The sequence below is a fragment of the Delphinapterus leucas genome, chromosome 20 (assembly GCF_059928025.1).
Source record: "Delphinapterus leucas isolate spDelLeu-1000000601 "Yukka" chromosome 20, BTC_Dleu_Yukka2, whole genome shotgun sequence".
Lineage (NCBI taxonomy): Eukaryota > Metazoa > Chordata > Mammalia > Artiodactyla > Monodontidae > Delphinapterus > Delphinapterus leucas.
The window spans coordinates 6,093,794-6,121,624 of NC_143148.1; the positions used below are offsets into that span (position 1 = coordinate 6,093,794).

General features: G+C 54.6%; 2 protein-coding genes, 1 long non-coding RNA gene and 1 pseudogene across 3 annotated transcripts; 3 read left to right on the forward strand and 1 right to left on the reverse strand.

The window, feature by feature from the left end:
* Window positions 1-239: 239 nt before the first annotated feature.
* On the forward strand, window positions 240-10,462 carry HAS1 (hyaluronan synthase 1). Its single transcript, XM_089903483.1, has 6 exons — window positions 240-330; window positions 442-615; window positions 3,530-4,398; window positions 5,848-6,073; window positions 6,681-6,813; window positions 8,976-10,462. The coding sequence occupies exons 1-6, from the start codon at window positions 240-242 to the stop codon at window positions 9,649-9,651; spliced, it is 2,169 nt and encodes a 722-aa protein (XP_089759609.1). The 3' UTR covers window positions 9,652-10,462.
* On the reverse strand, window positions 4,324-27,036 carry SPACA6 (sperm acrosome associated 6). The gene is made up of 9 exons (XM_022586169.3): window positions 23,265-27,036; window positions 22,283-22,360; window positions 16,074-16,142; window positions 15,332-15,355; window positions 14,889-14,966; window positions 14,649-14,758; window positions 14,064-14,220; window positions 13,768-13,978; window positions 4,324-13,464 (listed from the first exon to the last, which is right to left on the reverse strand). Exons 1-9 carry the CDS (start codon window positions 23,476-23,478, stop codon window positions 13,431-13,433), a joined length of 975 nt encoding a protein of 324 aa, XP_022441877.1. The 5' UTR covers window positions 23,479-27,036; the 3' UTR covers window positions 4,324-13,430.
* On the forward strand, window positions 14,187-17,039 carry LOC149744570 (uncharacterized). Its single transcript, XR_016390857.1, has 2 exons — window positions 14,187-15,176; window positions 15,337-17,039. It is a non-coding gene; the product is annotated as an uncharacterized LOC149744570 (long non-coding RNA).
* Window positions 23,809-24,592, forward strand: LOC149744571 (uncharacterized; annotated as a pseudogene).
* Window positions 27,037-27,831: the final 795 nt, after the last annotated feature.

Here is a 27,831-nt window from a genome sequence, read left to right on the forward strand (position 1 = left end):
CGACGGGAGGGGCAGTGTGTGCAGAGACTGAGGTGGAGGAGAAGGGGGGAGGCGAGGAGGTCTGGGAGAGGGGGAAAGAGACAGCCACGCGGGAGAGAGGAGGAAAGAGAGGTCGTGAGAGTAAGAGGGAGGTGGGGAGAAAGAAAGTGATGGAGAGAAATCCAGAAGTGGAGGGAGAGACGAGAGCAGAGAGAGAGGAGAAGAAATCGAGGGGAGAGACGGGGAAAGGAGGGGGTGCGATGGGGGGGCTCAGCGGGAGAGAGAAGGGCGGCGAGGATGGGGGCGCTGGGAAGGGAGGCCTGGCGCGGCGCGGGTGGCAGCGGGAAGCGGGTGGGGCTGCCTGACTCTCCGCCGTGACCTCAGGGCCCCTGGCCCAGCTCAGCCCTGACGTCAGCCCCTCCTCCCGCCCCCGCCCGCGCTTCTCTTCAAATCACCCCCCAGCTCTCGGGCAGCAGAGAGACTCGGGGAGCAGCCATCAGGAGAGGAGAGAGGCCCGTCGGACCCACAGCGATGAGACAGGTGTGTGTGTGAGTGCGTGTGTGTGTGACTGCGGCTGTGCGGGGAACCGCCAGTGCTGGGGAGCTCGCGTGTGCTCCTGTGCCGGACAGCGACCCTGTGAGTGTGTGCCATCCCGCCTGTACGCGTGTCAGATGTGGCCTGACGGTGTCGACCTGGCTATGAATCCGTGCACGTCTGTGTACCCAGGAAAGGGAGAGGAGAGCTGTCTTTGCTTGACACGGGGCTCTGGGTTTTACTTTCAGGTGTTCAGTAAACATGAAGTTGAGCCAAATGAAGTCGCCAATCTCCGGTCTCTTTTGACTGGTGAAAATAGCAATTTCATATGGTTCAGTCTCAACGGTTACTATTTTTTTCTGAAATTTGCATCTGCCCCATTGCTCCAGACCCACAGGTGGGTGTCTGTGTGTTGGTTGCCGCCTGGGCATCTCTTCCTGGTGTTTTTCCTTCCTGCTGAAGGGCGTGTGTCCTGGAGTTCACCTGTGTGGCTGTCAGTGGTGGTGGAGGGGGGCTGATGTCGGTTAGTTTCAGGATCACTAAATTCTAAGGGCAGGTGTCTGGAGTCATCTTTCAGAACATAAGTGTTTTCCTATGGGGGCACGCTCTGTGTGTCTCTCATCATGTGTGAGTATACGTGTGGAGTTGTGCGTCCATAGCCGACACGTGTTATCATGACTGTTGTTGGGTTTAGAACCCTCCAGGTACCCAGCCATCTCGCTGATCCCCAGCATGAATTGGGCCACCCCCAGAAACTCAGGCAGAGACAGAGAAGGAGGATTCCAGAAGAAATAATACTTGCTAATACTGACCGGTTACTAGAACCAGGCTAAAAGCTGTACCTTAGCTCCGCCCTAGAGAGAAACATAATATAAGCCACATACATAATTTAAAATTTTCTAGTAACCACACTAAAAAGAGAAAAAGAAACAGGTGCAATTAATTTTAATAATAACATTTTCTTTAACCCAAGCTATCAGGAGTCGGCAAACTTTTTCAGTACCAGGCCAGACAGTCAATATTTGGGGTTTTGAGGGCCATACCATTGAGTATTGTAACTACTCCACTTTGGCATAGTGAGAAATCAAGCTGTGTACAATATGTAATCAGACGAGCGTGGTGTGCCAATAATACGATGTAAGGACGCTGACATTTGAATTTCATATAATTCTCTTTATTTCTTTATTTTCATTGAAGTATAGTTGATTGACCATGTCCTCTTAGTTTCAGGTGTACAGCAGTGTAATTCAGTTATATATATGTATATTTTTTTACAGATTCTTTTCCCATATAAGTTATTACAAAATATTGGGTATACTTCCCTGTGCTATACAGTAGGTCCTTGTTGTTTATTTTACACATAATAGTGTGTATATTCATAAAATCTTCGTGTGCCACAAAGTATTTTTCTTCTTTTCACTTTTTTCAACCTTCTAAAAACATAAAAACGAATCTTAGCTTGCGGGGCCGTAGTGAAAAAGGAGGCCATAGTATGCCGACCCTCACTATATATCAAAAATATTATCATTTCAGTATGTAATCAATGCAAAAATATGAATGGGATACTTTACTTTCTTTTTTTCCCCACGTTCAGGCTTCATAATCCAGATGTGTGGCCCATCTCATGAAGATGCTATATTTTCACTGGAGATACTTGATCTGTATTTTTAGATTTTGTAAAATTTAGTTGAAAAAGAAGCTTCACAGACCCTACTTGTTCCAAACAGGCATAAAAGCTTTCCAATAACTGAATTAAGGATCATTATCTAAATTTAAACACTTAAATCGAATAAAATTAAAAATTCAGTTCCTCAGTGGTACGGGTTACATTTCAAGCGTCCTGTAGCCACATGTGGCTGGTGGGTCCCTTATTGGACAGTGCAGCTCTATAGCTTAGTGATTCATTTAACTCATCAATCATAAGCCCAAGAGATGGGAACTGGTGACAGAGGAGGCGGTTTAGCATAGAGGACGGTGGAGCCTAGTGACCTTGGACGAGAGAATACACCTCCTGGTGCCTCAGTTTCCTTACTTGTAACAGGAGCAGTGCTTGGCACATGGAAGGGGCTAAACCCCCATTTTACAGATGAGAAAACAGAGGCACCTCCTTCCCTTTGATTCTGAGCTGTACCAGCCACATGTACTGGACACCTGGCCCTGCCAGCCACTCCTCCTGGCTAATCAATCCTCAGTTTTGCCATCTGTATGGTGGCAGCAGGAAACACTATCTGTGCCCCGGGGCGCTCCTGAGGAGTAAAGCCAGTATATAAGGTTGTGGTTTAGTGATTGGATTCTTAGGGTTCAAATCTTGGCTTCTCTGACAGACTTGTGGTTGCCAAGGGGGAGGAGGGAAGGATTGGGAGTTTGGGATTAGCAGATGCACACTATTATATATAGAGTGGATAAACAACAAGGTCTTCCTGTATAGCACAGGGAACTATATTCAATATCCTGTGATAAATTATAATGGAAAAGAATATGAAAAAGAATATATACGTTTAACTGAATCACTGCTGTACAGCAGAAATTAACACAACACTGTAAGTCAACTATACTGCAATAACAATTTTTTAAAATGCAACAAACAAAAAACTTGGCTTCTCTGCTTTCCAGGCAGACCTTGGGCAGGTTGCTGCATCTCTGTGTGACTCAGTTGCCTCATCTGTAAAATGGGGATGGTAATCATAGTACCTACCTTATAGGGCTGTTGCGAGGACTCAAATAAGTTAGTTCCTATAAAAGGTTTAGAGCACTGCCTGGCGCATATCACATTGCATTCTCTTCTTTTAGATGTATATTAGTATTACTAGTATTATCTTAACACTGAGAAACCTTTATGAGATGAACCATTATTTTCTGTGCCACTAAGAAGGAGGCGGGAAACCTTTGTTACTTAAACTGTGACACTCCACTGAGTGTAATCTTCGTGGATTTAAAAGCTGTTAAAAATGTGAAAAAAATGTATTAGAATCAATAGAAGCAGGCATTCAGCCTCGATAACTGTTTGCCACATTTATTTTCGTTAATGAAAATAACTTTGCAGTACCCAGGGGATTTTCTTTACGAAAAGGGTATGTTATCACTGGCCTGGAAACAAAACCCAGGGAGGGGGTTCTTTCCCCTTGGAGGCATTTCAGGACCCTCTTCCCCTTCCTATCCCCTCTCTCCGCTCCCTGGCAGGACGTGCCCAAGCCCAGCCCTGCAGCCCGCCACTGCTCCGGCCTGGCCCGGAGGGTGCTGACCATCGCCTTCGCGCTGCTCATCCTGGGCCTCATGACCTGGGCTTACGCCACCGGCGTGCCGCTGGCCTCGGATCGCTACGGCCTCCTGGCCTTCGGCCTCTATGGGGCCTTCCTCTCGGTGCACCTGGTGGCGCAGAGCCTCTTCGCGTACCTGGAGCACCGGCGGGTGGCGGCGGCGGCGCGGCGGGCGGCGGCGCGGGGCCCTCCGGACGCTGCCACGGCGCGCAGCGTGGCGCTGACCATCTCCGCATACCAGGAGGACCCCGCGTACCTGCGCCAGTGCCTGGTGTCCGCGCGCGCCCTCGTGTACCCGCGTGCGCGGCTGCACATCCTCATGGTGGTGGACGGCAACCGCGCCGAGGACCTCTACATGGTCGACATGTTCCGCGAGGTCTTCGCCGACGAGGACCCCGCCACCTACGTGTGGGACAGCAACTACCACCAGCCGTGGGAACCTGCGGCGGCGGGCGCGGCGGGCGAGGGCGCCTACCGGGAGGTGGAGGCCGAGGATCCCGGGCGGCTGGCGGTGGAGGCGCTGGTGAGGACGCGCAGGTGCGTGTGCGTGGCGCAGCGCTGGGGCGGCAAGCGCGAGGTCATGTACACCGCCTTCAAGGCGCTCGGCGACTCGGTGGACTACGTGCAGGTGAGTGGAAGGCACCCGAGGCACTCGGGTGGAAGGCACGCACCGCATCCGTGGCCCTAACACCCCGAATCCCACTTCCCTCGGATCCTTCATTCAATCTAGAGATTAGAATGAACCTCTTCTTTCCTTCCTTTATTCATTCACCCATTCAGTGGAGAGATTCTTTCCTTCCCTCAATCATTCATACGCCCATTTATCCACCTATCCAATAGGGAGATCACTGATTTATTTTATTCATTCATTTATCCATTCAACGAAGAGATTTCTTCCTTCTTTCTCTCGTGTCTTCATTCATTTATCCATTTGATGCAGAGACTTTCCTTAACTCACTCATTCACTCATCCATCCATTTATCCATCCATTCAACATAAAGATTCATTCATCCATTCTATATAGAATGTCTCCCTCCCTCTTCTCTTTCCTTCTTTCATTGTAGTCCTTTTTTTTCTTCACTCATTCATTCATCTAATCAGCCAATATAGAGATCATTCATTCCTTTATTTATTCACTCATTCAATGCAGAGATTCCATCTTTTCTTCATCTAATGTAGAAATTCTTTCTTTTACTCATTCATTCATGCATCCATCTGTCCATCCAATATGGCGATCATTCATTCATGTATTCATTCACTTATCCATTAAATGTAGAGATTGGTTCATTCTGTTTCTTCCCTTCTTCATTCATTCAGTGTTGAGATTCTCTTGTTCATTTACCCATCCATTTACCTATCTATTCAATATAGAGATTTATTTGTTCATTTTGTCGTTCATTCATCCATTCAATGTAGTGGTTCATTCATTAACGCACTGCCTTATTTTTTTTTAATTGCTGCATAATAAATTTCCACACAGGTGGCAGCTTGAAACAAAACACATTTATTATCTCAGAGTTTCCATGGGTTAGGGGTCTGGGCAAAGCTTAACTGTATCCTCTGTTCATGGTATCATCAGGCTGCAGTCATGACGTCAGCTGGAGCTGGGTTTTATCTAGTGCTCAGGGACCTCTTCCAAGCTCATGTGTTTGTTGGCAGAATTTGTTTCTTTGCCATCATAGAACTCATGGCAGCTTGCCTCATCAAGACCAGGAAGAGAAGGACTTCCCTGGTGGCGCAGTGATTAGGAATCTGCCTGACAATGGAGGGGACACGGGTTCGTGCCCCGGTCCGGGAAGATCCCACATGCCGCGGAGCGGCTGGGCCCGTGAGCCGTGGCTGCTGAGCCTGCGTGTCCGGAGCCTGTGCTCCGCAACGGGAGAGGCCACGACAGCGAGAGGCCCGCGTACCGCAAAAAAAAAAAAAAAAAGAAAGAAAGAAAGTGACTAAAAAATTCAAAGTTGTGTTCAGATTGGCTGCAGAGTGTCCCAGCTGCTCCCCTTCCCTTGGTGCCCTCCCCTCAATTACCAACCCCATGCAGGGATCTCGGCTGACCCTGGTCCCTTCCACCTGACAGGTCTGTGACTCAGACACGAGGCTGGACCCTGTGGCACTGCTGGAGCTGGTGCAGGTGCTAGACGAGGACCCCCGGGTAGGGGCTGTTGGGGGCGACGTGCGGATCCTTAACCCTCTGGACTCCTGGGTCAGCTTCCTAAGCAGCCTGCGGTACTGGGTGGCCTTCAACGTGGAGCGGGCTTGTCAGAGCTACTTCCACTGCGTGTCCTGCATCAGTGGTCCCCTAGGTGAGCAGGCGTAGGGCTTGGGAGGGCCATGGATGGGGCAGAGGGGGAAGGGAGAAGGGGAGCCAGAATGGATTGAAGACGTGATTGAGATTGGGGACAAAGATGGGGCTGGGGCAGGAACTGGGGATAGGGATAAGATTGGAAGTTGGAGGTGGGGATGGCTTTTGGTGTTGGGAATGGGCTGGAGAAAGGCTGTGGTTGGGGATTGGGATTGGGGCAGGGGGAGGGTTTGGGGAAGGAGAAGAGATGGGTTTGGAGTCAAGGACAGTGTTGGTGCCAGGTTTAGGGTTGGAGATGGGTTTTTGGGTGAGGATGGGTAGCAGATGGGGCTGAGAATGGGTGTGAGATTGGGGATGGGTTTGCAGTCAAAGTGGGTGTGGGTCAGCAACAGGACTGGGGCAAGTTTGGGATGGGTGTGGGGGTGAGGAAGGATTTGAGGTTGAGAACAGGACTGGGGCTGGAGTTGTCACTGGAGACAGGTTGAGAATGGGATTAAGATGGTTAAGGATGGGGTTGGGATTGGAGACGAGTTGGTTTGGAGCTAGGGCTGGGGATGGTGTTGGCAACAGTAGAGGCTGATGCTCCTGTACTCCCCTTCCCCACCCAGGCCTATATAGGAACAACCTCCTCCAGCAGTTCCTTGAGGCCTGGTACAACCAGAAGTTCCTGGGCACCCACTGCACCTTTGGGGATGACCGTCACCTCACCAACCGCATGCTTAGCATGGGCTATGCCACCAAGTAAGCCGAGGGGACAGGGTGTTTGGGTGTGTGCAGAGGCCAATGAGTATCCACACGTGTGTGTGCGTGTGCTGGAAACTCTCCAAACCTAAAGTAAATTTCAAGTGAGCTTTTAGGGGAGAGGAAAAGAAGCCATATGGAGCACAAGTGGCATTTGTGTTGAATCAGGGAGCAACACCCAGTGAGACATTAGGGGAGAGTGGAAGATACCATAGGGGCATTTGCATTGAACCATGTGACCAAGTGGACTCTTCTAAGTAGGGCAAGGTGAGGGTAGGAATTCCACCTAGAAGGTACAACTTCAGATGTGGCAAGATGGCTCTACCACAGAGAGCACCCCAATCTGTGGGGAGAGAAAGAGATCAATGGAGTGGGATCTCACTAGTGAGAGAGGGAGTGAGAAGATTCAAGTGGGAGAGGAGGGGAGTGCCTCAACTCTAGTAAGTGCTTCAGGAAGAAGAGACGTGATTCAATGAGGCTCAGTGGGTGTATGGGCTAGACCAGTGAAGTTCAGGGGAAAGGGATTTCTATGAAGTTCGACTCAGTGACAGCACCAGAGACAACTCGGGGTATACCAAGGGAACCCAGGCATTCATTCACTTGACAAATATTCTTTAAGTGCTGCCGATGTTTTCAGCTCTGGGGATGCAGCAGCAAACAAAAGAGATGCAAATTCATGCTTACATTGATTGGGGAGACAGACAATAAATAAAATATGTAAGTAGAACATATAGTGTATTAGATAACGATCACGTGAAGGTGACTCATAAAGCCAGGAAGTTTCCAGATAGGGAGTGAAATGTTAAATTAGGGTAAGATAAGGATGGGCGGGAAATAGTGCAGCAAGGGAGAGAGTGTCAGGAGAGGACAGAGAGTCCACGGGGGTGGGGCTGGAGGTGTCCACGCATGAAAGGCTTGTGCGCCACAGTAAGAACTGTGAACTAAGATGAGGGAGCCACGAGGAGGGGGTTTGAGCAGAGGGGTGGCATGTTGCTCTAACAGGATCCCTCCAGCTGTTCTGAGTACAGACTGCAGGGAGGAAGAGGATTAGCAGGGAGGCCACTGAGGATGCCAAGTGACACAGGGGAAGGAGACTGGACACTGTCAAACAGTGCCCGCGGGGATAGACTAGTTTGACCCCTCCTAACAAACTGACTGCTGGAGGCCACCTAAGGTGATGCTCCGTACAAGCGATTCTAGCTTTGCGTGGGCTGGGCTGGAAACCGGGGAGGGATTGATTAGTAATGTCTGGCAGAGCCCCTGGAAGGGAGCTTAATGGTTCCATGGAGAAGCTCTAACGCATGGGTTACCCTAGGTAGGAACCATGCCTGGCTTGTTCCTCACCATGGTGCCTGCCAAGAATAGTATTCGTAATAGATTAGTGATAGCATTAGCAATACCACAGTGATAATAGTAATGCCAGTAGTTAGATTAGTCGTAATAAAAATAGTAGTAGTCGTTATCATCTACTGAGCAAGTACTATGTACCGGTCCTAAGCACTTAGCGTTTAGTCCTCATCTATTAGGTAGGAACCATTACTGACCCCATTTTACACAGGACAATGAGACAGGCTGGGACCTGGGACCTGGGGCCCTTTACTGCAGTGCTTGCGCCTAAACAAACCTCTCCTCCAGCAACAAAATACAAAGAAACTATAAGAGACTAAAAATAACTGCACACGTATGCAGTTGGGCCGAATTATGAACAACAAGATACAAAAAGGCCCAAACTCAACCGCCACTTCTGAGGTGTGGGGAGCAAAAGAAGGGTCCGGCGCATGCGCACGATCCCTGCCCACGGCACCACCAAGGCGCTGGGCAGACCACCTAAGCTACCCCCTCCAGCCCACCCACAGATCCGCCCCGACCCTCACCCCGTGGAAGGGACCAGCTCGTCCCCGTGTCCCCTCCCCCTTCCCCCAGCGAGCCAGGGAACCTGTTACTTGCAGCAGGAGTCCCAGTAAAGCCTTACTGAATTTCTCCTCTGGCCTTTTATCAATTTCTACTGATTAAAGAGTCCAAGGACGCAGGTGGGCATCAAGAACCCCGAGGCCCACAGAGGTCGAGAAAACTTGCCCCATGGCCATTTCTGGCTCCCTCTCTCTGTCCGGGGGCCCCAAGGAGAGCCGCGCTGACGGCCCTGCCTCCTCCCACCCGTCCAGGTACACCTCGCGGTCCCGCTGCTACTCGGAGACGCCCTCATCCTTCCTGCGCTGGCTGAGCCAGCAGACGCGCTGGTCCAAGTCGTACTTCCGCGAGTGGCTGTACAACGCGCTCTGGTGGCACCGGCACCACGCGTGGATGACCTACGAGGCGGTGGTCTCGGGCCTCTTCCCCTTCTTCGTGGCGGCCACGGTGCTCCGGCTCTTCTACGCGGGCCGCCCGTGGGCGCTGCTCTGGGTGCTGCTGTGCGTGCAGGGCGTGGCGCTGGCCAAGGCGGCCTTCGCGGCCTGGCTGCGGGGCTGCCTGCGGATGCTCCTGCTCTCGCTCTACGCGCCCCTCTACATGGGCGGCCTCCTGCCCGCCAAGTTCCTGGCGCTGGCGACCATGAACCAGAGCGGCTGGGGCACGTCAGGCCGCCGCCAGCTGGCCGCCAACTACGTCCCGGTGCTGCCGCTGGCCCTCTGGGCGCTGCTGCTGCTCGGGGGGCTGGTCCGCAGCGTGGTGCGCGAGGCCCGGGCCGACTGGAGCGGCCCCTCCCGCGCGGCCGAGGCCCGCCACCTGGCCGCGGGGGCCGGCGCCTACGTGGGCTACTGGGCCATCATGCTGACCTTCTACTGGGTGCGGGTGCGGAGGCTCTGCCGGAGGCGAGCGGGGGGCTACCGCGTCCAGGTGTGAGTCCAGGTGCGCGGGGCGCCCGCTCAGGGGGGTCCGGGGGCGGCCAGAGGAGACCTACCAGGGTCCCCGGAACCACGAACTTGCCGGGTGACCCTCTGGGCCTCAGTTGCCCTCCTCTGTGAAGTGAGGGGCTCGACCCAAGACTCTTCAGCCTGGACTCTTTGGGGGCTGGCAACTCTGGGTCTCTTGGGAGGGGTATTTATTGAACAGGGTGTGGGTTTTTAGGGGCGGGGGGAAGGGGCCCCCACATGCTGTCCTGGGGCCCCCGATTTCTCCCTGTTCTTATTTAACCTCCATTTGTACTGTGTGATTAGGATATAATAATTTTATTTATTTTCTTCCGAGCCTACCTCCTCCGTTCGTCTTCTTTTTCTTTATTTTTTTTTGAGAATTAAGGGGGCTGAATGGTTGAGAACTGGGAATTCGTGGCTCCATCTGGGGTGCCAGCTGTTTGAAACTAGACAGGATACCCTCCTTCCTCGGAGCCTGGACTCCCTCTTTGGAACATAGTGATAGGAGTCCCATGGATCAGGGTTGTTTTGAGGGTGGAATTTCTCAACTCTTCATTCAGATACTTACAGAGCACCTACCATGTACCCGACACTATCATCTCATTTCATTCATTCTTTGATTCAATCGGCCACAAAAACATTTATCAATTTCCTATTGAATTCCACACACTTTGCCAGGTTTGCAAATACAGAAGCAATTAAGAGGCAGAATTTGCCTTCCAGGAGCTCCTAGTCAATTAAGCAAAGAGACTGTGATCCCTAGTTAAGGATACCCAGACACATGCCTCTATGGCTTCTGTTGTCACAGAGGTGGGACGATTTAAATTATGAAAACTATTAAAGATTAGAAATTCAGTTCCTCAGTTGCACTGGCCACAATTCTGGTGCTTCATACTGGACAGGACAGGTCTAGAACGTTTCCATCAGGGCAGAGTTCTACTGGACATTGCTGCTGTCCTGACCATTGATCCTGACCCTTGTCTTTTCTTTCATATCCGACATGCTGATCCGTCAGCAGATCCCACTGGTTCTACCTACATGACAGATCTAGGACCACCGCTCTTCACCTTCACTGTCACTGCTTTGTCACCGAGCTGCATCTCTTCCCTGGATTAAAGTTGCTACCTCATGCCTGGACTACCACCTAACAGTGACCTCTGCTTCCACCCTTGCCCCCTACGGTCCGTTAGCCATGCAGGAGCTATGTAAATCAAATCAAATCATGACATTCCTTGGCTCAAAAACCGCCATGATCTCATACGGAGGAAAATCAAGAGCTTAGGGTGGCCAAGGTCCTGCACGAACTGGTCCCCTGTGTTCTCTCTGACCTCACTGCATACTCATTTCCTAAAGCCCTGCTCCCAGTGGATTGAACTCCTGGCTATTCTTCCACACACCAGACACACCCCTGCCTCAGGGCTTTTGCTCCTGCTGTTTCTTTTGCCTGGAGCGCTCTTAACACATATATCCACATAGGTCATACCTCATCCCCTTCAAGTCTTTATTCTAGGGGCACCTTCTTGGGTGGGGCCTTATCCAAAGATCCTATTGCTACCCTCCTCCCCCTAACATCCCCTATCTGTTTCCCTGCTTTATTTTCTCCATCACATATATTATCATATGCCTTGGTGCACATTTTTACATAATTTTCTTGTCTATTTTTTGACCATCGATGAGAATCTAAACTCCATGAGGGTGCAGATTTTTGTCTGTTCTGATTTCTTCATTGCTGTGTCTACAGTGCCTTGAAAATGCCTGGCACATAGTAAACACTCAGTAAATATTTGCTGATTGAATGAATCAGTGAAGGGGAACACATCGGTGAATAAGAATATAAAGGAGCTTACCTTTTAAGTGGGGAAGACACAAAACCAAATTAAAAAATAAGTTTACATTAGGTCTGAACACGTATAATGCACAAGCTAAAATAGGGGGATGTTGGGAACTCCCTGGTGATCCAGTGGTTAGGGCTCAGTGCTTTCATTGTTGAGGGCCCGGGTTCGATCTCTGGTCAGGAACCAAGATCCACCAAACCTCATGGCACAGTCAAATAAAAAATAAAAAAATAAAAAATAAAATAAAATAGGGGGATGTCATGTGGGAGGAGGGGAGTCGTCAGAGGTGACATTTGAGCTGGGACCTGTGCAATGAGAGGGAGGTGGCTTTGTGAGGTTCAGAGTAAAGTCATTTCAAGTAGGAAGAACAGCATGTGCAAAGGCCCAGGGACAGGACTGAACTTTGCATGTTCAAGGGACAAAAAAAAGAAGGCCAGTGGGGCTAGAGAGTAAAGAGGGGGAGGAGAGGGAGGTGGAGTCAGGCACATAAACACAGTGTCCGCCCACACAGCCTTGTCCTGGAGATTAAATGGGTCAATGCATGTAAAGGCCATTCAGGGGAAATCATAACTGAGTTAACTAGACAAAAAAGGGAACATTATTCTAGGCAGAAACTAGTATGTACCCAGGTCCTGGAGAGAATGAGAAGAATCATGATGAATACAACGAATGAGCAAAGGCCAGAGGAACTGCAAGATAGAAAGATCAAGGGGGAAGAGTGGGGTGGGACAAAGTTAACCAGAACCTTGGGGGCCTTTGGAGGCCTTCGCAAGGAACTGGATTTTGTTCCAATGGCAATGGGGAGCCACTGAAGGGTTCTGAGCAGAGGAGTGACCTGATCTGACAAACTTCAAAATATCACTCTAGAGATTGGGATTGACATATACACACTACTATATATAAAATAGATAACTAATAAGGACCTACTGTATAGCACAGGGAACTCTGCTCAATACTCTGTTAATGACCTGTATGGGAAAAGAATCTAAAAAGGAGTAGATATATGTATATGTATAACTGATTCACTTTGCTGTACAGTAGGAACACAGTATTGTAAATCAACTACAGTCTAATAAAAATTTAAAAAAATAAAAGCTTAGGGCTTCCCTGGTGGCGCAGTGGTTGAGAGTCCACCTGCCGATGCAGGGGACACAGGTTCGTGTCCCGGTCCGGGAAGATCCCACATGCCGCGGAGCGGCTGGGCCCGTGAGCCATGGCCGCTGAGCCTGTGCGTCCGGAGCATGTGCTCCGCAACGGGAGAGGCCATAACAGTGAGAGGCCCGCGTACCGCAAAAATAAATAAATAAATAAATAAAACCGTAGCCAAAGTAGCAAAAAAAAAAAAAAAAAAAAATCACTCTGGCTGCTTTGTGGAGAATGCACTGCACTGGCACAAGGCTGAGCAGAGCCAGGGAGGCCAGTGGGGACTGGCTGCTGCAGTGATCCACACAAGAGACGGTGGCGGACCACAGAGAGAGAGCATCTCCATGAGATATTTAGGAATTGAAAAGGCTGAGATTTGGAACTAGATTGGAAGTGGAGGAGGAATTAAACGCAACTTCGGTTTCTGGTTGAGCAGCTGGGTGGATGATGGTGCCCTTTATGACAGCAAGAAAGTCTGGGGGGAAGAACAGGCTTTCAGGGCGATATCAAGGACTCTTTAAGGGTGACTGCTGCAGGCGGAAATGTCCAGGATGCTGCCAGAAATCCGGGGAGGGGTCTGGGCTTGCACCTAAAGCCTCATTACAGGACGTGCACTGCGACAGCTGTGCCTATTACCGTCGTTATGGGGGCATGGGCACCTGGGGATCTTTGGGGTGTGCCACTCTTCCTCCTAAGTTAGTAGTGACCACCTTCGAAGATGAAAGAATCTAGAGAGCTGAAATAGATTCTTTATTTTAGGGATGGAAATAGGATAAAAAAGATACCTTTGTTAGTCGCCGCTGCAGTACCATCGAAAGAACATCCTGGGGAAAAAAGGAGATGTTCGTGTGTGTGTGTGTGTGTGTGAGAGGCTGGGGACCAGAAATCTGGGTCCTGGAGCCTAGGTCCCAAAGGTGGGTGATAGGGCTTGGACTCTTAGATCTGAGAAAATAGGGGTTGGGGGTTATGACTCCTGGTCTGAGGAAGGACGGGGTGGGGGCCTGGACTCCTAAGAGGGTCTGGCGACTCAGACTTCTGGATCTGAGGGAGGAGGGGCTGGGGACCCAGACTCTTGGGTCTGGGAACGGAGAGCCAGATGCTGGGATTCTGGGGTCCCAGGGACTCACCACGCCAGCACGGTCGCACTGGCTGAGGCTAAGGCCACAGCGGCCGCGAGCAGGCACTGATTGCCCGGCGTTAGAGCCTCGGGCCTGGCCAGCAGCTCGCCCAGGCTCGGCGTCCAGGGTTCGACCATCTCCCCCTCCCGTGGCGTCCAGCGCAACACTTCCCGAAAAGAGACCTGGAGCTCAGTCTCCCCGCGCGGTGGCGGACCTGTCACTGCGGGGACGCGCACGTCAGCCGGGCACGAGCCCCACCCCTCACGTAGCCCCGCCCCTGCCGCGCAGCTCCGCCCCGCCCGCACCGTTCAGAAAGAAGTAGAGCCGCGCCAGGGGGCGCTGGTCGTGTGTGATCACGCAAGAGAAGGTCCCGCGGTGCGTGGGCTGCACCGGCCGGATCCGTGCCAGGTATCCTCGGGCCCGCGGAATCTCTCGGAAGTAGGACAGGTCCTGAGTCCGGAGCTGCGGGACGCTTGGGCTGGAGCGGCGAGAGGAGGAGGGCCCCCAGCCCCGAGCCCAGAAGAGATTCTCTCCGCCCCGACTCGCCAAACCACAACGTAAAGCCCCGCCCCCGAGCTAGACCACGACTTTCTGAGCCCTGGCCCCACCCTCAGCTCTTATTCGCCGATCTTTCACGCATAGGCCCGCCTCCTAAGTCTTGACTCCGCCTCTTGGGCCTAGTATTTGCTCTCCCGCCGAAAACTACGGATAACCCACCCCTGCGCTCTGGTTCTGCATTGTGAGCTTGCCCCTTACCCTTAAATGCCGAGACCCTCCCCTTGCACGAAGTTTGAATCTAGACCGAGTCCCACCCTCTGCATCCTGACTCCCCATCCTCTAGTAAAGCATAACCCGCCTCCTGTCTTCATGCTGGACCCTCCCCAACTCACACCTCCTCCTGCGAACTTCCAGGAATAGGTGATCTCTTCCTTAGGCAGCTGGAAGTTCACAGTGCAAAAGAACATAGCCTGATGACCCCGAGTCACCGTCAAGTCCTGAACTGAAGAGAAGTCCTCATCACCGCCTCGGCCCGCCCACGTCCGGCCCCGCCCCCAGACCACGCCCCCTCCGCACTCAGCTCCCTCTTCCAGTTTTTCAGGTTTCTTGCCCTTCAAGGTCACGCCCCTCACCTGGGCAGTCTAACGGGAGGTCGCAGACCGTAGAGTAGCATCCTCGGCAGCGGAAACGCCGGGCGACCTCCTGGAGTCCTATGGGACGGGAGCGCTGGATCTGGGCGCCATCTGCCTCCCCTAGTCCGGGTCCCTTCGGCCACCTTAACGTCTATTTAACCTTGGATTCTACCTGCCAGACAGAATCTGGGCCCCGCCTTCCCTGTGCTCATTGGCCAGCTCTCACCACGCTCCAGCCTCTAGGATCCCTATTGGTTTGCTTTGGTTTTCGGACCCGCCTTTTATGAGGTTTGTGAACAATACCTGGTTTACTTACTTTTCCCCGGGGCTCGTATTGGCCCCCTTCGGATCAGAGGCCCACCCGTCCTCTCCCATTTGTCCCAGGTTTCGACCCCTACCACCCCGCTTCCCCCGCAATTCTGAGCTCTGAATGATGTGCTTACCGCAGGGACGGATGCAGGCCTGGACTGCGGAGAGAAAGCAAGCGTTACTACCCTGGAAGTCGCGGCAGGTGCCCACCTGAAGTTCCCCTAGAGGAAACGTTTCTGGGCCGGATGCATTCCTCCAAGAGGACAGAGCCAGGCCTGACGCGGTCCACCTAGGGGGCGGGGCCAAGCCTGCAGCATTCCACCTGTAGGCGGGGCCAGGCCTGCAGCATTCCACTAAGAGGTCAGGCACAGGCCTGCTGCTAGCGTCTAAGACGGGGTGGGGGGAAAAGGGCGGCAGGCCTGCTGCTCTCACCAAGGAAGCAGGGCCAGTTCCGGTGTATTCCGTCAAACGGGGCGGGCTTAGATCCTGGGCGATGCTCGGAGGGGACAAAGTCTAACTAGGGGGCCCGGTTAGAGGTGTGGTCAGGCTGGAAGTAGCCCCTAAAGCGGCCCGGTTGGAAAGGAAACCTTTCAGAGTGCACAGGGCCAGACACAGAGATACAGGGAGAGGCCCGGGCTAATCTGGGACAGGACCGTCCTAAGAAGCGTCCCAGCTAGAGATAACCTTCCGTCGGAGGGGCGGGGCCGGACCCAGAGTGGTCCAAGCAGAGGAAGAGGCTGTGTCCCGAGTGACCCACCAAGGGAAGCTCGGCTCAGAGATCGGGCCAGGGGTTTGCGCTGAAGGGAGCAGATGGGGGTCTCGGGAGTGGGGTTTTCTAATTGTCTGTGCCTGGGGGAAGGAGATGGTCTATTTTACCTTCTTTAAGCTGTAATATAACCTTCTGCATTTTCTCCGCGGCATGAGGAAAGGCAACCCGAAAGGACCCTGGAGGGTAGAGGGAGTCCTTGTAGTAAAGACTCTTCCCGAAGACTGGCCGAGCTTGACAGGACTCGCTTTCATCGTGCCTGTGCCCCTCCCCCAACCCCTCTCCACCCCCACCATGTCTCTGGTATATGCCACATCCTCCTACCCTGTCTACCCCAAAGGCTGACAAATCCCCAAATCTCCTTCCTTCTGCTGACTCTGGACTAACCTCTCTGATGGAACCCCTCAGCATCATCTGTGTTATCTTGTTGAGGGGAAAGGGGAGGATAAAGGTCACATTTCTTCCAAGGCCTACGAGGCTCTATGGTCTGGCTTACTCTCCCTCTCTACTCCATCCCTAATACCCACCTTTCATTTCCCCTAATATGAAAAGAACCATATTCTCTAGCACTTCAGGGCCTTTGCACGTGCCACCTTCAGTTTCCAGCACATCTCTACCCCTACTCCTACTCATCCTTCATGTCACACATTTTGCCACCTCCTTAGAGGTTTTCCCTGACAAGTATAATCTAATCCAGTCCCCTATTTTTGTCTCTAATAGTGCTGCATTCATTCCATTATAGCTCTCACCAGTTTGCAAATACATTTTTTTTTTCCGGTACGCGGGCCTCTCACTGCTGTGGCCTCTCCCGTTGCGGAGCACAGGCTCCGGACGCGCAGGCCCAGCGGCCATGGCTCACGGACCCAGCCGCTCTGCGGCATGTGGGATCTTCCCGGACCGGGGCACGAACCCGTGTCCCCTGCATCGGCAGGCGGACTCTCAACCACTGCGCCACCAGGGAAGCCCGCAAATACATATTTTATATATACATAGTGATCATTTAAGTCTGTCTCTTAGTGCTATGTCCTCAGAACCCAGGAGAGGGCCCTGAGTCTTAGAAATAAGTAGGTGTAGAATGAATTCCAGGATCCAACTGGAATGGAGACCACAGCTGGAGGCAGTGACCCCAATCCATCCTTTGGATGTGTTATATTTGGCCTGGAAAGTGTTTTTTAAAATGAACCAGTTGCCATCATATAAAATTTGGGAAAAGTCACATAAAATGTTTGGCATCCCTTTAAGAAACTTGGAAGAGCTGTAAGAGGGACTGTATTTCCATGAGGCAGCTGGAGCGTAGTAGCAGCCTCCCCCTTCAGAGAGGGCACACACCCACTTTTACAGAGCTCCCAGCCTCTTCATTTCTATCCCTCTTTCACTCCTTTTTTTCCCTTTCTTTTCTTTCTCTTCTTTAATTTTTTTTTTTTTTTGGCCATGCTACATGGCACCATGTGGGATCTCAGTTCCCCGACCAGGTATCGAACCTGTGCCCCCTGCAGTGGAAGCGTGGAGTCCTAACCACCAGGGAAGTCCCTCACTCTTTTTATGTTCTCTGTCCTTATGGATGTTTGAGTTTTGACCACTGAAATGGCCTCCAAGCTATAATGTTTTGGGGCTTTTTCAAAGTGGATGGGTGGAATGATTTACAGGTGGAGGTGGTTTTGGAAATCAAGAAACGTGGCAGGATCCTATGGGCTGAATTGTCTCCCTCCCAAATTCATATGTTGAAGTCCTAACCCCCAGTCCTTCAGAATGTAACTGTACTTGGAGATAGAGTCTTAAGGAGGTAATTAGGTTAAAATGAGGTCTTTAGGGTGGGCCTTAATCCAATATGACTGATGTCCTTAGAAGAATAGGAAATTTGGACACAGACACAGAGGGAAGCCAGTCATCTACAAGCCAAGGAGAGAGGCCTCAGAAGAAACCAACCCTGCTGACACTGACTCCTTGATTTTGGACTTCTAGCCTCCAAAATTGTGAACAAATAAATTTCTGTTATTTAAGCCACCCGGTCTGTGGTATTTTGTTACAGCAGCCCTAGCAAACAAATACACAGGGATTGCCAGTTTCTTCAAAATATCTATTTTCTCTTTAGTAACATAATACTGCATTTTAGCTGAGAAAGCACCCTTCCCGGCTTCAGCTAAAAGACTGCATTTCCCAACCTCCCTTGCAGCTAGTTGTGGTCATGTGACTTAGCTGTGATCATATGACCAACTTCTGCTCCTTGAGATTAAGTGCAAATGTCATGTGTGAGTTACAGAAAGCAGGCTTAAGAGAGAAATGGTGACATATTATTGACCCCTTCCCCTTCCTCCATCCTGTTGCCTGAAACTTAGATTTGATGGCTGGCGCTCTAGCAGTTATAAAGGACCATGAGGATAAGGGGGTATACCCTAAGATGGTAAGGCAGAAAGCTGGAAGGGGCTTGGGTTCCCAGGAAAATGGAGCTGCCATACTAGCCTTAAGTGCCTACCTCAAGACTTATTTTTTATGGGAGAAATAAACTTCTAGCTTACTTAAGCCATTGCAGGTTTCTCTGCAATTTAAAACCATACAAAACAGAAGGGAATTGAGAATATTGGCAAGAGACTGGCTGAAGTGATGATCATTGGGTAGAAGCTGGAGGGGGTGCTGAAGCCAGGAAGCAGGTTCAAAATGAGGGGTCAAGGACTTAGTGGTCTCTCCTTGGCCACAAGGCAGGCATGTGGTCTGGAGATGGCAGGATGGTCGGGAGGATGTGGTCCGAGTTGGGTGCTCAAATGAGAGGCCAGGATGTTGGAGGAGGCATCTAAGGAATATCTGTGGACCAAACCAAATGACTCACGGGGAAGGGATACACCAAGTCAGCCATGGGGCAGGGGAGAAGCATGGGAGTAAAGTAGGGATGGAGTGAAATAACCAGAGAGGCCAAGGGGCAGGGGCTATATCAACTGAACCACAAGGGGGCGCGGGTGGATGTTATAAAGTCTCCCCCAAAAGAGGTGCTTCATTAGGAACTTCAACTGTTTCTGATCATCTGGGTTTGAGTCCTGTCTCTTCCAATGATAAGCACACCTGTCGCACACCTGAGCTAGCCATCACACATCCTCCTGCCTATGTGACCTCGGCCAAGTATTTAACCTTCCTGATCCTCAGTTTCCTCGTTCATAAAACGGGGACAATATTGGTGTCTACCTAACAGGGTTGGCGGGGAGGATTTAATGTCATACAACATAAAAGCATTCCCCTTCCAAACTATGTGCCAGGTACCATTTAATGACCATGTGGGATAATGTCTCTAAGTGCTTGGAATGGTGCCTGGCACACCGTGTCATAGAAGGGTCAACTACTGGTATTACCATCCCCAAGTTTGAGATGGGGAAACCAAGGCACAGAGAGGTTAGGAAGGCAGCCCAAGGTCACATAGCTAGCTTTGAACCCAGGTGGTCCAACTCCAGAGCCTCCACATGCGACCACTATCTGTGGTACATACACTGCCCTCCTTGACACCATATTATCCATTCCATGGTTTATATACACTAACAGTGTCACCTGCCACCACCGGGAGCCACTCTGAGTCAGCATGTCCATCTCTCAGGTCCTCCATTTGGGAGAGACTCGGGAGTCATCCTCGATTCTCCCCATACCCCTCACCCCATATATGTCTGGTCCAGACATCTCCTGGGTCCATCCTCCCTGTCTAGCTGAGCCCCAACTTGCCCATCTGGAAAATAGGGCTATAAAACTCCACCTCATAGGGCTGATACAAGGATATCCTTTAGGAAGATAATTAACAAGTAACTCTGCCAGGACTTCACTGGTGGTCCAGTGGTTTAGACTCTGAGCTTCCACTGCAGGGGGCACGGGTTCGATCCCTGTTCAGGGAACTAAGATCCCGCATGCCACACTGCGTGGCCAGCAAAAAAATATATAAACGAAACACAGCATCTTCCATATAAGGGGCAGGTTGGTCTGGGCCCACCTGAACCACCGCATCTGGTCCGAGCCACCACTGACCTCACTGGTCTCTCTGCTTCTGCCCTTGACCCACGTGGCCTTAGTCAGACCCCCTCCTTCCTTAAAATCTTCCAATGGCTTCCCCATATCAAGAGCAAAAGCCGAAGAGACTGGCTAAAGTGATGGTCATTGAGTATAAGCTGGAAAGAGGAGCCACCTTGGCTAAAGTCAGACCAAGGGCCCACCATAGTGGTTCTCAAAGTGTGTCCCTAGAACAGCAGCAGCAGCTCCTGGGAACTTGTTAGCAATGTCCATTTCTGGGCCCCACCTCAGACCTACTGCTCAGAAACAGAGAGAGGGGCCCAGGAGTCTGCATTTTAATAAGCTCCCAGGAGAGTCTGACATACACTGTGGGCCTAGAGAACCACTGGCCCCAGGGCCTTTGCACTGGCTCTCCCCTCTGCCTGGAAGCTCTCTCCCCAGGTTATCTGCATGGCTCTCACTGTCCCCTCATTCCAGTCTTTGCTCAATTGGACCTTCTCATTTGCAACTCTCCCGATCACCCCAATGGCCACCCCGTTCTGTTCCCCTTCTGTTTTCCTCCACAGCACAGATCACCAACTGACATCAATGGCATTTCACTTGTTATGTTTAATAATCAACATAAGCAACCTGAGGGCAGGTGGCTTGCAGTTTTGGTCACAGCTGTGTCCCTGGTGGTGTTCCTGGCACATTCTATAAATATCTGTGGAGTAACAGCTTCTTCCAGCCTCCAATCTCCCTCCAGTCCGTCCTCCATGTGGCCCCAGAGGATCTTTCTACACGCAGAGCTGACCCTGCCCTTCCCCGGCTCACAGCCCTGCTCCTTCAGGACTGAGTGTCAAGTCTCCCTGACTCCCAGCTGAACCCTGGATGTCCCCCAGGCCCCTCGCAGTCATTACATCCTCGCCCAGCTGGCCATCTGCCCCCACCCCTGCTCTTCCTCCCAGGCTCCCGGTCTCAGGGATGACCCACTGCCCCCTCAGGCATGAAGGCAGACCACGGACACGGCCCCTAATCCTCCTCTTCCCCTTTTCCTGAATAGCTCATCAGATCCAAGCCCCATCCCTCCTGCCCTTGACTCTCTCTACCCGATTCCCTCTTCTCCACCTTCACAATCCCCACCCCAGCTCTGGCTTCCTTCACAGCAGCCTCCACCCAGGCCTCCCAGCCTCCACTCTCTCCCCTGCTCCAGTCGGTCCCACACACAGCCCTCGCCAGGGTCTTCTACACTCAGAGCTGGACTTGTTTCTGCTCTTTTCAAAACCTTGTGTGACAAGTTGGCCTAAACCGGGGAGAACAGGCATCTCCTGGAATCTTCCTCCCTCCTCCCCAGTCAGCTCTGAGTTCCTCAGCTCTCCCTTTGGGGGTGGGGGATCCGCAGCTGAAGTCTTCTCCATGCTGGACCCCCCGGGCGCCCCCTGGATAGATGGGAACCTCCTCATGTTTAGGGATCTTTGTCAAAGAAGCTCCGTGGCAAGAGCAGGAAGCGAAAGAAGTAACAGCTAAGATGTAGAAATAAGTGCAGAGCCCCCAGACCACTGACGTGGCCAGTTTATGCTGCAAAGCAGTGAGCGCTCCCACCCCCAGTCTCCAGCACACTGCGGGCATGGGGGTGGGGGGGATCCTGTGTCACGTGACCACGGTGGCCTGCTGCGATCACTGCTCATGCTGCCCCTCGGCCGCAAGGGTCGCCCCAGCCCTGAGGTCCCTCCCCACCGGCACATGCATGTGTTTCTCTGGAGTGTGTGTCTCACCCACCCCAAGGCTGTCACATGTGCCTGTCTCCCTTCACAGCTGTCACCTGAATCATCCTCTCTCTCCCTGTTCCTACCTGTCTTCCGGCCCCCTAATAGCCTCACATGTCAAAAATGTGGAATTACTTTGTTAACTGTAGGGAATATGTGTGTTTTATCCTAGAGGAAGATCTCTTCCCTGAAGTCTGTCTCACTGGGGGAGCCCTGCCTCTCACTGAGCTCTGAGGCCACCCTGGGAGGCAAGGAGATTGTCCCATCTCTCAGATGGGTAAGTTGAGGCCCAGGGGGGGCGGGGGGGCCGTGATGCATCCAGAATCTCATAGCCAGGAAGAGGGCAAGCCACACAGTGAGGTCAGAACGCACATCTCCCTGGTCCCAGCTGGCTTGAGACTCTAAGTTACTTCTGCACTGTCTCCACCAGCCCCTGCCCATCTCCTCTCCCCGACAAGGCTGCCCAGCTCCCTCAGCTTCCAAGCGTCACCTCCTCCGAGATCACTGTCAAGTTCTGGGCTTTCCCCGCACAAACATCCATCTCCTGGGGGCTCCAAGCCCACATCTCCCACCGCTGCCGGCCCCGCCCCACTCACCCTGGGCAGCAGCCACCTCCTGCAGGGAGTGGGTCATCTGGGTGAAGGCGTCGTGCAGGTGGCTCCTTTCATCGTAGTCTGGGGGTCGGAGGCAGGAGCTGGGGCAAAGCGGTTCCCCCAACACCACATCCCCAAAGTGGACCTTCCTCTGCCTCTCTCTGAGTCTCTGGCCCCCGCAAAGCCTCTGTCCTCCCGTCTCTGGCCCCCGCAAAGCCTCTGTCCTCCCGTCTCTGAGTCTCTGGCCCCCGCAAAGCCTCTGTCCTCATGTCTCTGAGTCTCTGGCCCCCGCAAAGTCTCTGTCCTCCCGTCTCTGAGTCTCTGGCCCCCGCAAAGCCTCTGTCCTCCCGTCTCTGAGTCTCTGGCCCCTGCAAAGTCTCTGTCCTCCCGCCTCTGGCCCCCGCAAAGCCTCTGTCCTCCCGTCTCTGAGTCTCTGGCCCCTGCAACGTCTCTGTCCTCCCGTATCTGGCCCCCGCAAAGCCTCTGTCCTCCCGTCTCTGAGTCTCTGGCCCCCGCAAAGCCTCTGTCTTCCCGTCTCTGAGTCTCTGGCCCCCGCAAAGCCTCTGTCCTCCTGTCTCTGAGTCTCTGGCCCCCGCAAAGCCTCTGTCCTCCCGTCTCTGAGTCTCTGGCCCCTGCAACGTCTCTGTCCTCCCGTATCTGGCCCCCGCAAAGCCTCTGTCCTCCCGTCTCTGAGTCTCTGGCCCCCGCAAAGCCTCTGTCTTCCCGTCTCTGAGTCTCTGGCCCCCGCAAAGCCTCTGTCCTCCTGTCTCTGAGTCTCTGGCCCCCGCAAAGTCTCTGTCCTCCCGTCTCTGAGTCTCTGGCCCCTGCAAAGCCTCTGTCCTCCTGTCTCTGAGTCTCTGGCCCCTGCAAAGTCTCCATCCTCCCGTCTCTGAGACTTTGTGCCCCTCAGTCTCTCCAGGCCTCTCTGGTCCCTCCCTCCACATGCCCCCCTCGGGGCCCTGGAGGATGTGGGGTGTCTCCTCACTGATTTCAGTGTCCTGGAGGCCCTTAAAGGCATCTGTTAAGGCCTCCTCACACTTCCCGAGGTCGGGGCTCTCCAGGCCGGTGAAGATCTGGCAGATTTGGAGGCGCTCATTGTAAGACGTGAAGCAGAGGAGACAGGCCCAGGCGGAGGCCCGGAAGACCGTGAGGGCCACCAGGGCGGACAGCACAGCGCTCCCTGCGGCCAGAAGGGCCATAGCGGAGGGTCTCAGCCTGTGGAGAAGCTGGAGACTTTTGTGAGGTCACAGTGGTGCGGGGGAGGGGCTCAAGATACAGGGTCAGAGGTCGGGTTTCAGTCTCCAGTCCAATGTCAGGCTCCAGGGTTTTCAGGGAGGAAGGGTGTGTCGGGTCAGGGGTCAGGGGTCGGACCCCAGGCTGATGGCTGGGCCGGATGCCAGGCTCCCAAGAACCTCACCTGTGACCCTGGACGTCCTCACAGGTTAAAGGGTCTCAGGGACCCAGAGGCCGGCAATACGGTGTGCGGGGGCCCGCCAAGCCCTGGGGTGTGGTAGTGGGCCGCAGCAGAAATGGACATGGCACAGAGACACCGCGAGGGCCCGAAAGACAGAAACCGAGCCATGGAGAGACAGCGGGAGCGTCAGAGACCCAGAAAGCACCATAAGAGACAGATGGAGACAGGGTCTCAGAGGTCACTGTGCAGAGACCCAGCGGAGATGGAGAGACAGAGAGGAAGCAAAGCAGAGATATCTTGATGGGAGAGAAACTCTTTGAGGGAAGGGGCAGGAAGGAATGTAGGGACGAGGACACGAGGAACAGCCCAGCCTCTCCTCCCACGATCCCTGCGGCAGCCCCTCTCCCCAGCCTGGCGGGGTGGGGCAGGGGACCGGGGTCAGAGGTCCCCGCCGGGCCGTCCCGTGCAGGGCGCAGCCTGGGGAAAGCTAGGAGGCCGTATAGTGATCTCCGTGGGTGTCCTCCTCAACTATACAACCTCCTACCTCAGCCCGGGGGGCGCGGCAGGTGGACAGACAGACGGATGGACTGGACGGACAGACGGGGGCCAGGGAGGGCGGGGAGGGCCGGGGAGGCCCCAGCCGCGATGGTGAGCCCCCGACACGGACCCACAGACACGAGCTTGTGTGCGGCGAAGGCCCCGCAAGGTCGGTTCTACGGGTGGGTGCCAGGACCCAGGAATGCGGGCCCCCGGCCCCCTCCTCCCCAAGGAACCCAGGAGTCAGCCCCTCGGCCCCTTCCTCACCAGGGACCCAAGAATTCAGGCCCCAGGCCCCTTCCTCCCCACAGGTCCCCGCAATCCAGGCCCCCTAGCCTCCTCTCCTCCCCCAGATTCAGAAGTCCAAGTCCACAGCCCCCTTCTCCACTGGGGACCCAGGAAGCCAGGCCCCCCAGCCCCCTCACTCAGACCTGGGAGTCCGGCCAGGCCTGCCTCCTTGGAGAAGACACAGCCTGGCTTCCTGGATCCCGGGTCAGAGGGAACCTCCCCTGTTTTGGAGTTTGGTCCCTTGGACAAGACAGTTCCCTACCTACCTGTCAGATTCAGAAATCCAGGACCGGTGTGGAGACCACCCACGGGATACAAAACCGTCAAAGCCTTTCTGGGTATTTTTTCCCCTCTCTCTTCCCTTCTTTTGGCCTCTCATCATGCACAACACTGACAGCTACGATCCCTGAGCGCTGATACCGCCCCAGGCCTCTGTCATGTGGCAGGCAGGGGCTCAAGGTGCCATCAGCACCCCCATTTTGCAGGTGGGAAGGCTGAGCCCCAGTCAGCTGGTGAGTGGGAGGGCCAGGCCTGCAAGGTGGCGGGACCAGCACCCACGCTTCCCCACCCCTGGGCTGAGTCTGTGCACCTGAGAGCCTCCGCCTCTGTCCAGCGCTCGTCTGTCTTGCTCTCACTGTCTCCGGCTCCATCTCCATCTTTCTGGTTCTCTCTCCCCGTCCTGCCGTGTTGCCGCTGGCTCAGTCTCCGTCTTACCTGGTCTCCATTTCCTCCAGCCTCTGCACGCTTCTCCCCGCTCTGCGCTGCCCACCCTCCCCCTCAGCTCGGCCTTCTCCTTGCTCAGTCCTCTCTCCCTCCTCTCCCCGCCTCCTGGTTCTCTCTCCTTTCTCTTTTCTCTTTCTTTTCCTTTCCCTTCTGTCTTTCACCCTCCTCTTCTCCCTGCCACCCCGTCTTTGTCCCTCTCCTTCTCTCTCTCCCTCAATTTCCCTGTCTCACTCTCCTCTCCCCCTTTTTCCTGTTTGCCTCCCTCTCGCTGCCCGCCTTCTCTCCATCCCTCTGTCTCCTTCGCTCCCCTCTGTCTCTCTCCTTTTCTCTCTCCCTTTCTCCCTTCCTCCCTCCTAGGTCTCTCTCCTTCCTTCCCTCCCTCCCCTTCTCTCTCTCTCTCTCTCTCTCTCTCCCTTTCTCCTTCCCTCTCTCCCTCCCCCTCGCAGCAGCTCGGAGCCAGGTCTGGAGCTGGGGTGGCTGGAGAAGGGGCCCAGGGCCGGGGTAGCGACCTACTGAGGAGGGGGAGGAGAGGCGGGAAGGGGGCGGAGGCGGCAAGGGGGGAGGAAGGGGCCAGAGACGGGTCTACGGTCCCCGCTCTCATTCCCCTTCCCTCCTTCCCAACCTCCCAGACCCTCAGGCGGGGGCGAGAGTCAGGCCAAGGTGGGGAGGAAGGGGAAGGGAGGAGGCTGCCCCCGCCGCCCCCCCACCCAACAACCTGGCCCAGAGCCCAGGCCTGGGTTCCCAGCATGCCCCGGGGCTGCCTGGGGCCTGAGGAGGGGGGTGAGAGCAGAGGGGAAGCTGAGAATCTTAAAGATTTGCAGGACCTGAGCATCTCCCCACTCCTCCCACACATTTCTCCTCGGGAAAACTGAGGCCCAGAGAGAAGGGTCAGGACTTGTTCAAGGTCACTGGACAAGGCCTTGGTGGAGGCCCGAACTCCCTGGGCCCATAGGCCGGATTTGGGGAAAAGGTTGGCGCTGGACTTCCCCCAGGTCTGGGTCCCCCTCCCCCTCTCTGCAGACCCTGGGGAGCCCCCAAGGGTCAGAGAGCAGACCCAAACAGTCTGGCACCATGGCAACCAGTTGGCCCCGCCCCTTTAACCCCCAGAGGGCTGGACTCCAGCTGGGGCTGAAGAGGAGGTGGGGACTCCTGGGTTCTGGGCAGGAAGGGGCTGGGGGCCCGAACACTGGGCTTTCGTGGAGAGCGGGGGATGGAACGTGGAGCCCCAGGTCTGAGGGGAGGAGAGGTTGGAGGCCCAGACTCCTGGATCTTGGGGTAAAGGGGGCTAGGGGTTCGCATTCTGGAATTCTGAGGGAGGGGGCTGGGTCGCGGACTCCCAGGTCTAAGGGAGGAGGGGGCTGGGGCCTGGAATCCCGGGTCCCCAGGGGAGCCTGGATGCTGGGCCTCTCCTCCGCCAGACATCCCCTGCCCCCGCCGCTGACCCTGGCCTGTCTGGCAGCCCAGACAGCCTCCCCCACTCCTCTGCAGCCCCCTCCCACTTGCACGGCTCACCCTTGACCCCTCAAAGCCCCGCAGCCCCTTCCCTGCCCCTCCCCCTCCCCTCCAGCCAGACGTTAACCCTTCCGTTGCCACTGGCACCTCCAAAGCCAGACTCTCTCCCTCCACCTCCCCTGAGGGCGCGGGAGGGCATCTCGCCCTAGTCGGCTTCAGCTCCGAACCCAGCTACCCCAGCCCCATCTCTCTCCTCCCAATGGAAACCAGGAGGTGTTCCCCGCCCGCTCCTCCTCCTGGATCCCGGAATCCAGGCCCCCAGTCCCCTCCTCCAAGGATTCAGGAGTCTGGGTTCCCAGCCCCCTCCTCCTCCAAGAACCCAGAAATCCAGGCCCCCGGCTGCCTCCTCCCCCTAGGGACCCTGGAGTTCGGGTCCCGGGCCCCATCCCCCTCTCTCTCCGCAGACTCACGGCTCCGCAGCTCCAGCGTCGGGGGGAAGGGGTCTCGGTGGGCAGCGCCCGGGCCGGGCTGAGCCGGGCCCCGCCGCCGCCGACAGCTCTCCATCCTCTCCCCGCCTCCGCCGCCCGACGGCCTCTCCTCTTCCTCCCGGCGTCCCCGCCATCCTCCTTCCCTCCTCCCCGATTCCCTCCGGCCTGCGCCTCCTCCCGGCTCTGCGGGCCCGGCTCCCCCGCCCGGGACCCCGCCGGACCAGCCCCCTCCCCAGGGGGCCCCCGCCCCGGCCCCTCCCCATCGCCAGGCCCAGTCCGGCTTGGCTTCCCCCCCCCCCGCCACCCCCCCCGCCCCGGAGCTGGCCCCGGTCCAGGGGAAAAAATTCCATCCAGCCCCGGGGAGGAGGAGCGGGGCGGGGGAGGGAGCAGGGAGGAGAGGCCGGGCCGGGGAGCGTGACGCAGGGAGGAGGGAAGGGACAAAAGGGGACGTGAGGCTGCAGAGCCGGCAGCGCTCGCACTCCTCCCTCCTCCCTCCTCCCTCGGCTGGGGCCGGTTCTCTCCTCTCTCCGCTTTCTCTCGTCCCCTCCACCTCTCCTCCCTTTCCTTCTCTTTGCCCGCCTGCCTCCTCCTGGCCCTGTGCGTTCCCCTCTGTCTCTTGTCTCCGCGTCTCTCTCTTTCTCCTTACATCA

What these genes read in the sequence shown, in the direction of transcription:
- HAS1 (XM_089903483.1), top strand. Translation starts at nt 240, where the DNA reads ATGGGGGGGCTCAGCGGGAGAGAGAAGGGCGGCGAGGATGGGGGCGCT. An exon ending in CTGTGCCGGACAGCGACCCT is followed by an intron (nt 616 to 3,529) that starts GTGAGTGTGTGC and finishes TTGCCACATTTA; the next exon opens with TTTTCGTTAATGAAAATAAC. An exon ending in ACTCGGTGGACTACGTGCAG is followed by an intron (nt 4,399 to 5,847) that starts GTGAGTGGAAGG and finishes TCCACCTGACAG; the next exon opens with GTCTGTGACTCAGACACGAG.
- SPACA6 (XM_022586169.3), bottom strand. Translation starts at nt 23,478, where the DNA reads ATGGCCCTTCTGGCCGCAGGGAGCGCTGTGCTGTCCGCCCTGGTGGCC. An exon ending in TATATTACAGCTTAAAGAAG is followed by an intron (nt 15,356 to 16,073) that starts GTAAAATAGACC and finishes TTCTCTCCGCAG; the next exon opens with TCCAGGCCTGCATCCGTCCC. An exon ending in GCTCTACTTCTTTCTGAACG is followed by an intron (nt 13,979 to 14,063) that starts GTGCGGGCGGGG and finishes GCGTCCCCGCAG; the next exon opens with TGACAGGTCCGCCACCGCGC.